This window comes from Limanda limanda, chromosome 15 (genome assembly GCF_963576545.1).
Source record: "Limanda limanda chromosome 15, fLimLim1.1, whole genome shotgun sequence".
NCBI lineage: Eukaryota > Metazoa > Chordata > Actinopteri > Pleuronectiformes > Pleuronectidae > Limanda > Limanda limanda.
This window is the reverse complement of record NC_083650.1, coordinates 11,621,417-11,634,027: the sequence shown is the minus strand read 5'-3', so window position 1 is coordinate 11,634,027 and position 12,611 is coordinate 11,621,417. Positions and strand designations below refer to the sequence as shown.

Genomic DNA, 12,611 nt, shown 5'->3' with positions numbered 1-12,611 from the left:
GTTGCGTCCAGTTTTTGTAAGTTGTAGTGAACTGGGCACACAAATCCATAATCAGCCAAATATAAAGACAATTATCACAAAAATACGGTACTGTAATTAATACTGGGAAAAAATCAGTATAAAAATAAAATAAAACTTTTTGCTTGATTTATTTTACCCATTTCAAAATCCATTGTTTACCTTTATCCATAAAACATGGTGTTTAAGTACCGTATTTTGGTGTTCATGATCACATTATAAATTCAAACTATTAATTTAAACAGTATTTATACACTAGTGTCACCTTAAATTTCCAGCTTTTGAACTTGAAGCAGGGCTTGTTATTAGTAACCTTTTTTATTATATCATAAAGTTGAGGATTAAGGCCAAACGTCTGGATATTTTTACGTAAGCCTGAAATTCAGTTAAAAAACTCGAATAAAGCTCCTCTCAATACGAAAAGTTATGAATCAAACTGCATTACACAAGACTTGCTATCGACATTCAACAACCTGCATACTTGGCCAGTGATATAAAGAAAAAACCTACTACTCAAATTTATAGACATCTGGTCTTGCTAAATTTTTCATATAAGTGTCCCTGCGCTGCGTGTGGCAACAGGAAGCACTTAAGACCTGAAAAAGGTCCGTCGTTAACTTACTCTCTTATTAATTGCCTCACGATCCTGTTGTAACACCTAAAACATCCTCCATCATTATGCTGTTATTGGAGGATCATGGCTGAGCCTCTATTAAGGCCGTTTGTAGGTATCGTATAACACAAAGACGAACAGAGAGACACACACACACACACACACACACACAGTCCTGTTATTCCAGGATTTGAGGCTTAAGTCGGAGTCAGAATAACAGGACAGGGAAAACTCCACAGTATAAAACGCACAGCGTTTCCCACAGAATTGGTGTCTCTCTGTGGCAGGAGCTTTGTTAACTTAGTTGATGAGTTTCAGTAAAGCAGTGCAATATATTATAACTATGGGAATTGATAGCTAGCCTTAACAGTTCTTCACCGATAAATGAAAAATCAATGTATCACTTAAATGGTTCAATGTTAGCATATTTTGTGGTGCGTATTCACAACACAACCCAACGTGATTTATACAGCTCAAGAGCCGTTTTCTAGAAATTCAGTCAATGCAGCTATGGATGATGTTTAATGTTTGCAAAATAAAATTGCTCAAAACCCATGAAGCAACAACAGGACTTGAAGACTCATGTTTGTCTCCAGACCAGTGCATTTGTGTGAATGATGAATGGAACCAGTCAAAAGAAGAAGACCCCAGTGTTGTCCACACAGACAACAATTACTCAATGCCAGCTTGTGTGTATTTGTGTATGTGCGTTGAGAGAGTGTTACTAACTTGGCTCCGAGTCCGTCAGCGCCGTAGGGTTGCAGCAGGTACTGATGGACCGTCTTGTTCCGTAACGTTCCCGCTAACTTGATTTTCTTCCGCGATCGATGCAGGTTGATGATGTAGATGGTTATGGAGCCTCTCACGTAGTTATGGCTGATTACACAAAGAAAAACATAATAATTTTCCTTTAGCTTCAGAAAGAATATTCCGGACGAAAGAGTAAAAAAAAAGAGAACTGCTCGTCTCCACATCTGCTAATGGGGATTCATTATATATTATGTTGCCATGTTGAATAAAATTCTCTATAATTAAAGATGACTACAAAGAGGGGAAAGTCTTTGATATTTTTATTACACATAGTAATGGAATCAAACCGCTACTCCTTGATCTAATCGAGATCAAAAGGGCCTTCAGAAAAATAATAAAGATAAAGCAAGCTCAAGATGGGAGATCCGTCCCGTTGTCCTTTATCATCCTCTATATTTAGCATGACTGATGATAAACCATATTTAATTTTCAAAGCCTGCATCATGCTCACAAAGTCTCTGTGATGCAACAACGTGCGGCTCTCGTACAGTACCCTATATTAAAACTTGTCACTGGGGTATATTCCGTGGCGATGGAGGGTGTGAACGACAACACTTCTTGAGTTACACAGACAACAGAGCGAGTCTCTCTCCTGAGAGCAAAGCACTGGGGACACGAGTTGATAGGGATACGGGCCAAAGGTAAATAACTAAGTCAGACAGATAAGACAAACATAATAAAATCTAATAAGGGCCCAGATATGAGGACAAAGACAACACAGCTGTAGTGAATACCACATGTCATCCTTGGTGGTCATTGGCTTAACAGACTCGCAGACACTTCTCCTACCATCTCCAAAATCTAATTTCAGTAAAGCTTGGTTTTTTAGGTTTGAGGTTTATCTTTTTTCTTTCGGCCACAGTTCAAGTAATTTATGCCATTAACTCTGCAAGACGGCTAATATTCAACGTATTTACCAAGAGAGATAAAAGTGTTGAACTTCGGAACATGTCTGGTTGTGTTTCTGAGAATCGTGGACCGTGGCTCAGAGTGACAGATCGGATGCTCAGATGGAAGGAGAAATAATGACCTCTGAAGGCCTTTTCAAACGATGAGGTTCTTGCGGATCCGAACCGGGAACATAAACATGTTGATGCCGTTTGATGTCGGAGCTTCTCTGGTAAAGTGAAAGAAGAAAACTGCAGTGCAAACCGCTAAAAGGGGTAAAAGGGCGGTGAAAGTCAAATATCTAATCTGCAAAGACTCTTCAAACCGCTGAGTGCCTGAGCACATCTACTCCGCGCTGTCTAACACAGCACAGTCAAACCACTAAGACTACAATGGCCCGTCCACTTGTGGGCTGACTCAAACTACAAAGTGGCAGAGATTATAGCAACTGAAGTGCCTTGGATTTGAGAGGCACATCCCGAGTCCTTCACTGTCGCATCGCATGAGCCCAGCGCTGAAAGTTACATTAAACTGAGCTGACCGCATGTCATCGACGACTCTCGGCTTTCAACTTCACCAGGAGGACGAGTGAGTGAACGCTCGCTGAGAACAATTTCAAATATTTGTGTGCTAGTTATGCAACTCCCGCCCATTTATGGGTCGTCTGTCTGTTCCGTGCTCCGCTACTTCTCTAAAAAGAAGCTCCACCTGTAAACGAGCCCTGTCTAGGGTCAGGCCGTAAGTCTAGCCTGGTGCTGACAGCCACCGGCCTGGGTTAAATGATAACCTTGAACCGGCCACGGTGGCACTCTTCATCTCCTCCCGGCACAGACAGCCTTATTGTCCCTCCCCCTTCCCCTCGCAATACCCCCCTCCAGCCAATCCCGACATGGGATAAAGGCCTCGCACACCTTTCAGCGGCTCTTTGACGGCAGCGAGACACAACCCACACACCTGATAAGTGATACCCGTTAACTTTTATAGGCTCTGAGCTGGGAATGAGCGGGTGCCTGCGGTCTGCTTATTTATGAGAAGCCGAATGGGCCAGCTGGGGGTTTTGTTCCTCCCCACCAGACACCGGGCCACAGGTGTTTGAAGGAGGACTCGGGGGGGGGCACAGAAAGAGCCCAAACCGCAGAGGCCAGTTTTTTCCATCCAAACCTTCCAGGACATTCCCGGAGCATTACTACACATCACCGAGGAGCATGTGTGTCTGTGTCATCTGTCGGCCTCGAAAGAAAAACATTTCCAAAATCATGGTGTAAGATGACAGTGTTCATGCTTCGCCGTGTTAAGGTGCAGGTCACAAACCGCTCCGGGGGGGTTGGGCCTGTGGCACGTACTTGTAGTAGCTGGTGCAGTGGGCGTAGATGCGCAGCTTGTCTCTTATAACTCGTCCCGGTTGCGGCTTCCTCTGTAGTCCAGCCACCCGCACCGCCAACACCCTCGGACCTACCAGCCGCTTGAAGACCAGAGAAAACCAGTAATCCTGTGGGGAAAAACACCAGGGAACACGCACACATGTTACTTTTATGACATTACTGGTTGATTTCATCATCCTCAGCTCAGGACAGGATTCACCTGGTTGTTGTGTAAAGGTACAAAGCCAAAGCAGGCAGGTGTGGAAAGGATGTTTTTAAAGAGCGGAACTGACTGACGGCAGGAAAACACTTTATAATCATTCCCAACTCCACTGTGGTTACGTGCATCGGGACTTTTATTGAAAGAGACCATTTATTACAACACTCTCTGAATCTGGGATCCCCCTGAAAGGAAACATCGCATATTGTATATTCAGCCATGAAATGTCCTGGTGATTGTACAAACAGATTCAATTTCCCAAACTGTGAGAATTAATAATGTGCCAGCAAATCAGTCAGTCAGTGAAGAATTGAAAAAAAAAAAAAAAAAAAAAGATACATTCCACGAAAATGTCTGACACGTCAGCGCTTTGACACTTTGACATTGACCTGGAGCTGATTGTCACGTGCAACCTGCCACGGTGTTTATAACAGCCGCTGACCCGCTCAGGATTGACAGGTCTTAAATGTGACATTTTGACAAAATATTATGCTCGATCATGAATTGCTGCCTTCTGTTATCATTGCTGAGGGGTCCGCCGCACCGCGTCTCACTCTATAGACTACACAGACTCAACACCTCTTGCGAGAGACCCAGAACAACATGTGTTCCTCAGGAAGTTCCCATGCAATCCTGCATATGGCAACATTTAAGGGCTTCTTTTTTCCATGCAGGCTTTAACTTAATTTGCTGCCAAGGCATCGAAGAAGCAGAGCACAGTATGGAACTGTATAGCGTGGGCCACAGGCACCGGGATGGATGGATGAATGTATGGCCGGAGCTAGGATCTGTGATGATTACATAGTGTATAAAACACAGACAGAGTTACACAAGTCGGGGGTTTTAATCTTGCGAAACGGCCGGAGAGGTGCTAAACTCTTGCTTTGGGATGAAATTACAAAAACTCAACTAAAGGAAACCATCATAAATGTATATATTTGAAACTTGGGCTGTGTTTAAATCCTCGACCAGGAGATGAGTTAGCTTGACATAATGCTGATTCTTTTTTTTCCTTTTTCTTTTTTTAAGTTGGGGGGGGGGGGTGGTCGTTTAGCTGAGGCCCAAAATTGTCTAAGTTGTTTTCCTGTCTAATTGCTTGTCTGTCTCCCTGTCTTTGTTGCCCACAGCTCTTCTTATCTTGATAGACAGATACGCAGACAGACGGACAGACAGACAGACAGACAGACAGACAGACAGACAGACAGACAGACAGACAGACAGACAGACAGACAGACAGACAGACAGACAGACAGACAGACAGACAGACAGACAGACAGACAGACAGACAGACAGACAGACAGACAGACAGACAGACAGACAGACAGACAGACAGACAGACAGACAGACAGACAGACAGACAGACAGACAGACAGACAGACAGACAGACAGACAGACAGACAGACAGACAGACAGACAGACAGACAGACAGACAGACAGACAGACAGACAGACAGACAGACAGACAGACAGACAGACAGACAGACAGACAGACAGACAGACAGACAGACAGACAGACAGACAGACAGACAGACAGACAGACAGACAGACAGACAGACAGACAGACAGACAGACAGACAGACAGACAGACAGACAGACAGAAAGACAGACAGACAGACAGACAGACACACAGACAGACATCATTTGGAGGAACAGCCTTCACATCTACATCTAATCAGAATGTCGTGTCTGCCAAGAAACAAAGAGGGAAGACAAGTAAACCAGAAACAGGTCAAGGACTCCACAAAGTTAAACAAAACAACAGAGAGCAATCAAACCTCAGCTGCACGGTGGAAGGAAAGAAAGACGGTAACAAAGAGAATAGCAATTTCAGTGTTCTGCTAAATAGGTCAAATGAAAGTCTGGTCGGCTGCTTGACAACCTGTTAATCTCTCATAATCCAGGAAGTTCGGTGTTTTTTTGATTTGATTAGATTCTAATCTTATTGGCTTTCCGATTAAATACCAAAAAGGTGTTCAAAATTAAGAACATATCCAGAACTAGAGTGGCGTTCAGTTCCCTTAAATTCCCTTTAAGCCCCAACTAATTCCATACTATCATAGAAATCACTCCTCTAAGTATACCTGTTTTAAAAAAATTTTATCAAGGCGCATGAATTTTCCCCTGGGAGATTAGTGGAAATGTCATCTCACAAGGCAACGTTCGCCCAAGAATAAAATGGATGTTCCATCCTTCCACAAAGTTTTGTGGAAATCTGTTCAGCACTTTCTGCGTAATCCTGCTAAAAAACAACAAAACCAAGAAGAAAACGGACGAAAACAAAACCTCCTTGGTGGAAGTAAAAAGCTACAACACCTCCCACAGTATTCAGAGTCGTTTGCACACTGGTAGGTTGAACATGGGGAGAAGGGGCTGTGTGTGACCCTCTAAACTCTAAGTGCAGCCTTTGCACTGTATCTGGAAATGGAGACATTAGAAGATACTTTTCAGAAAAGAGCAATATGATTTCACCTGCCACACACTGTTAACTGACATATCAATTGATCAAAGAATTAAGGGATACAATAAGCCTATGTGAAGTATAAAAGAAAATAAACCATGTAGTGAGATGATGGTTGGCGCAGGGTTGGTTAAGGTAAAGTTAAGTTGTTGAGTCATTCGTTGGACCTCGGGCTCGGACTATAGGGGAAGAGGCCAGGTTATACATTTTCCACGCAGAAAACAGGTTGGCCCTGCAGTGAATTCTCTCAGCAGGTCGGCTGCTGCTGCCTTCAGACACCCAGCCATGTTTAAAGCACTGGGAGCCAAGCAGGACTCCGTCATTCCCAGAAAAATAAAGGAGACAAAGAGGGAATAAATAAAACAAGACACATTGATCGTTTTATATCTTGTGTTTTAAAAGAGGCAAGAAAATAAATAAAGGTCCACACCCTCTAGAAAAGGACGAAAGAGGGTTTAAATAAAAATTGATGAAGTTGGGCTCTCATGAGCCCAATAACATCAGCAGTAAATAAGGATTGCCAATACTGATTCTAACAGCTATTTCTGACAAAGGGGAGAACAAAGAATCTTAAATAACAATAAATGTGTGATAAATGCCTTGATTCCATCATTCCTTTCTCTTTTTTTAAAGGAACACAATATATTAAGCCTCAGCTTAATATAAATCCTTTTTAATATAAGTGTTTTTTATGCACTTGGCTCATGATGGCATTTAATCACTTCTTCACAATGCAAATAAAAGTTTTTCCCATGCAGCAAAATGAGATCGGTTGACTGCTAAGACAGAAAAGCTCTTATTTTATAAGAAACAAATTACTGTGGAACATTTAATGTTCAATAAAGAAACATTACGACCTGAAACATGTGTGTGTGTCCATGTCTGTGTTGTTTTAATTTCACACCGATCATGCTCAACTAAATAAAAAGAACGGCGCATTTTAAAATGTGTTTTGGACAGAGCTTGTTGTACTGGGAGGAACTTGGGACTGTGCAGTTCTATTTCACACAGCGTTGCAGGCTATTTTACTAACATGTCTGTGCATCAGCCTCTCAGGTTACAGATCTCTCACAGGCCGACGGTCCCGCACAGAGAAGCACACATGATGTGAGGGAGGATGAGAGGAGCAGTCACACTGTCCCGAGCCACTGACAAAGGGCTAAGGTTACATGGCATTTCGCCCCCGCGTCCATCCACTCATCGCCACTAAACGGCTTTCATCTCAGCTAATAGCTCCCACGGGAAAGAGCAAGAGGTGCCATCCAGGCACTGGGTCTGATCCAGATAGAGGTCCGGGGTACTAGCAGGACTGCTCGGATCAGATCCTTGTTAATCAAGGTGAGCTGAGCTGAGAGTGAGAGACTTACAGGTAAAGGGTTAAAGTTCTGATCCACAAGGTGTGTGTATCCGTAGTCAAAGAACGAGTGACGCAGCACAACATCGATCCCCTGCACGGAGGCCATACCCAATGTGTTCACCCACCTGGAACATGAACAGAGAACAACTATGAGCAATGTTACAGAGGATTATGATACCTTTAGCCAATTAGGGGATAAATACCTTTTCTTAAAGAATAAGTTATCTTGCTGGTCATTACAAAAGACACAACAATTGTGGTGGATGGCCCTGGTACTTACAGAAAGCCAGCAGCGTATGTGTCAGAGAGATTATTGATGCCTCCGGTCCACGCCGGCCCCAGTCCACCCAGCCACACCTTCTTACCGGGGGTGTGTGCGTTCACAACCTGCAGTGAGTGGTGGGAACACATGAGAATCAACAAAATCCATGCTGCTAAGAAATCCAAGCTCCATTTGGATCTCACTTCGGGGTTTTTGAATCTAGGCATCGTTTCATCAAGATTTTTCACATTTTCAATAATCCATGTAAATAGTCACAGTGCCCTAGAATCATACTTTCGTTGCGTTGTTTCTGAGAGTGACCTTGCGTTATTTCCGAAAGTGACCTTTACATATGAAAATATGTAAGTGCACAAATGTACGCAAACCTGAAATACAGCTGACTTTGGTTTGGCACAGAGGAATCCCACTCCTGTTACATTTCATTGTATGTTTGAAGTTCAGCTCAAACACTTCAGCTCTGTTCATCTCGGACAAATTTAAGACAACAGCCAGTGTTTACACAACCCTTTTATTAACATGTTTCACTCTTCAGTCAGTATGTGTGTGGCTCTATCATCACAACAACTTAGCTGAGGTCTGAATGTTTAATAACTGAGCTCAAATCAAATCAACTTCAAGATAAAAACAGTTATTTCTTCAGATCATCCCTCAGGTCTGTCTGAAACACTAAATTGTCTTAGGGCCACTGAAATATAAACCATATATTAACCTATTATTAAATCTACAGTAGAGATTTGACTCCGGACAGCTTCAGAATCAAAATTAGTTTATGTGGATATTACAGTTCTCTATACACAATCATTCTATCTATCTATCTATCTATCTATCTATCTATCTATCTATCTATCTATCTATCTATCTATCTATCTATCTATCTATCTATCTATCTATCTATCTATCTATCTATCTATCTATCTATCTATCTATCTATCTATCTATCTATCTATCTATCTATCTATCTATCTATCTATCTATCTATCCACAAAGAGGACAAATCAAGGAATCAATTAAACTACCATTATCATAGACAACACATAGACAAAGACAGTTTAAAATGAAACACAAGGGAAATAGCATGTAAATCACTTCAAAGTAACTTAGAAAGAGACATAAAAGGAACAGATTAAAACAGTGAAAAAGCCATTTGGTCAAACTGAGTTTAAAAAACTGTTTGTCTGAGTTCCTCAGGTCAACTATTTGAGGGGTTCATGGCCATGACAGCAAAGGTGCTGTCACTATTGGTCATCAGCCTCAACTGAGGAATAGCTGACAGGGTCTTATCAGCCAATCTCAGGCTACAGGCTGGTGAGGCTTCTCAGCCAAGAAGCTCGGTTCCAAATCAAGCAGGGCCTTAAAAGTCAGGAGCAATATTTAAAAATCCGTTGTAAAACCCACAGGCGGTCAGTGAAGAGAAGCTCAAATAGAGATAAAATCATACTTCTGTGATTGAACTCTGGTGGCTGACAATGTATAGGATCGTGTTCAGGCTTAGGCCAACAGTATATATAGTCTATATATATAAACTGAGATTATTGATCATGGAATTTACTTTGAGGAAAGTGTTTTATACCTTGGTCACTTTAGTTATCTGCTCCGTCAGAGTGTCCAACAGACGAGTCTTTAGAAAGTCCTCCGCTTTGCTCACTCTGCCGTCCATGTAATAACTGTGGAGTAAATGTAGGGTGAAGGCTTTGAGAGAAACAATCTTTCAAATGAGAGCAACTCACATATGAATTTCAATACAGCACATGTTGAAAAACATAATGTATAAATTTCATTTTGGTTTTCCTTCCATCCTCCCTTCCTGGTTTTACTTTTGAAAATGAATTCAATAAGATATATAATGAAAACCATGTATATTATGTGATATATAATACATATGAGCATTTACTATCTATTCGCCAACTAAATGTTTTAAGGTGGCTTCCTTTTATTAAGAAACTTTATTCAAAAATGTTCATTTTCCTTGGGACAATCCCAGTGTCATCTACCTTAATATAATAAGTTTTCAAGGTTGGTCAATTTAATGTGAAACTTTGACAAGAAGGTGAAACATTTTTAAAAAACACACCTGGATTCTCCACCACTGTCTGTTAGAAGGGCTCTTTACAGACTGCAGGTTGAAAATACAGAAATGACAGAAAACAGATTTTCATCGTCTTTTCACAAAAACAGCTCTGATGAACAAGCTTCCATATTCAATTACAAAAGTGAAGCAAAAACCCATTTCTGTGTCAAAGCGTGGGATTGCACAAGAGAGAAATTGGAAGCTCTGACATTTTCTGACAGAACAATGCAGACATTCATCTGCTTGGATCCTGTGTTTGAGCGATAAAGACAAAAACACAGATGATAATAGGAGACCATGTTAAGTGACCACGATGAGAGAAGAATTTATCGATAGACTGAGCCAAAATCTCGAGGAACGTCCCCCTGTGGACGGAGAGAACGCTTCTCCAGGATCCTCAGGAAGAGGAGAAAACCAGAGAACAACAACCACACTCTACAGTTCACGATCCAGGTGCCATTATATACGTCGCAAACAGCAATCTGAAAATCATACTGATATGGCGTGAATGACAACCAATTAACCTCACTCATCCCCCAGCACTGTTGACATTATTAAAAGCTAATTATAAAGTAGATTTCCTGGTTTAGTTACACTGCTAGTCTCCATAAATCAGAACTTGCAGGCTTCTCCTTCTTTTCACCCTCTCATTCAAAGATTGTACACTTTTAAATGGGACCTATTGCACTTCAGTTTAAATATTTTAATTTGTGTTATTACTTTTATGGTCTAATGTTCAGAAAACACATCACTATCCTCAAACTGTCTGAATTCCTCTTTTCAGCCTCTGTCTGAAACACATGGTTTTAACTCCTGTCTGTTTTCTGTGGTGGAGAGGAGCTGCCTTTACTGCTGACTTTAGGCTTTTTAACTTTGAAGAACTTTAACATACAAAAAAATGTTTAACACATCACAGGAAAAGGCAAAATGTCTCTTTTTAATCTTGTTTTATCTTGTCTGGCTGTAAGACTTTGATGTTCTGATCTGTCATATCTGCCTCCCTTAATATTTATCAATGACTTCTGGGCAGAATGAGAAACTAACTGTATTTAAATCATATTTTTCCACTCAAAGCACTTCACCTAATCATGCACCCATTAGTACACTGTTCTATACACAGTGCTTTTTCTATCACTGTTGGCACAGCCATCAAGGGTAAGTTGAGGTTCAGCTTTTTGCCCGACCCCCTTACCACATCTGTGCCACATGGCAGCAAGATAGAAAATGCTAACTTTGTGGGTATAAATACTAAATGTTAAGAATTTAACAGTCACAACCTGAATAGAAAGACACGTTGGATGATGTTTTGCTTTGCCTTGTATTGGCAAGATGGCAACATTACATTTACTAATTCAATAGCCCCCTACCTGTGGTTTAAATTAGTATATAAAATGTAACTAATTAGCTGCTTCACATAAGCAACAGAGGAAGTTTCATAAGCTGCACAGTGACTCACAATTACATTTTATTTAGCTGACGCTTTTATCCAAAGCGACTTACAATAAGTGCATTCAACCCCGAGGGTACTAAGTGGCATCCGTTCTCACAAAACCCGCCAAATACTTAAGGGGAAGTGAAAGGAGAAGAGGTAATCGCTTAATCCTTCCATCAATTTGCGTTCATCAGCAAGACATTTAAAATAGCATGACATAATAAAAGCAGCAACAGAAACAGATGTCACACCAGTTAATAAGGGATTCGAAAATATCTGTGACTCATTGCTGAGCCGATTTCTCTTCCGATTCCTTTCGAGCAACAAATGTTATTAATAACAAACCAGAGCGGCTCGGTTCAGTTTTTCTTAAAGCTGCAAATGTTTTGAGCAAATTTTACTTTTCTTTCTTTCTTTCTTTCTTTCCTGGAAACTGAGAACATTCCAAGAAAGCTCTGATCGGCAATTTACAACTGAGGAAATCAAGTTAGCGATTATACTCGGCAGCACATTTTGTAAAAAGTTCAACAAAGTACATGGAGGGACAACGCCAAGGAAGACTTACAGTAAGTTGCGAGTAATATATTAAGTCGAGTAGATTTCAAAACACCCGTCAAACCTCTGTTGAACCCGTTGACAGATGTGTGAACTGAAAATGAAGCAGAATTTTGTTCATGTGGGGTTTAACCAGTGTCGCAATCTGAGTGTAAGTTTTAGTCACAGTGTTGGAAAACTCCCAATTTCCAGGCTTCAAGCTGTAAACAAAGCAGGGATTAAGTCATAGCCTTACACAAATTATTTGGTTTTCATGTCTTTCCAGAGATCACACACAATCATTCTTCAGTCGAGATCCCAGCAAAAGACATTCCAGTTCATATATGGGAACAGAAGACAAATCTGTGCAGTATATTGCACTCTATCAGTCCTGTATAAGTATAATGGTGGGAATTAGTTTCTAATAAAAGCATCAGGTAACAAGGAAAGATCAGTTTTCTTCACAAAAACTTTGCATGTTTGGTTTGTTCATTAGAGCAGAAACCACACAACTTATCTAATGATAACAGAAATCCCATCTGCCTGTGGCTCAGATATCTCGGGAACAGT

At 41.1% G+C, this 12,611-nt stretch overlaps 1 protein-coding gene across 1 annotated transcript in view; it reads right to left on the bottom strand.

The window, feature by feature from the left end:
- hpse2 (heparanase 2) overlaps positions 1 to 12,611 on the bottom strand; it is a 53,094-nt gene that overhangs the window by 1,270 nt on the left and 39,213 nt on the right. The window contains exons 7-11 of the mRNA XM_061087766.1: positions 9,578 to 9,671; positions 8,005 to 8,111; positions 7,735 to 7,849; positions 3,673 to 3,818; positions 1,361 to 1,507 (exon numbers count right to left, since the gene is read on the bottom strand). Of these exons, the coding sequence (XP_060943749.1) occupies positions 1,361 to 1,507; positions 3,673 to 3,818; positions 7,735 to 7,849; positions 8,005 to 8,111; positions 9,578 to 9,671 (609 nt within the window). The remainder of the gene's footprint in view (positions 1 to 1,360; positions 1,508 to 3,672; positions 3,819 to 7,734; positions 7,850 to 8,004; positions 8,112 to 9,577; positions 9,672 to 12,611) is intronic.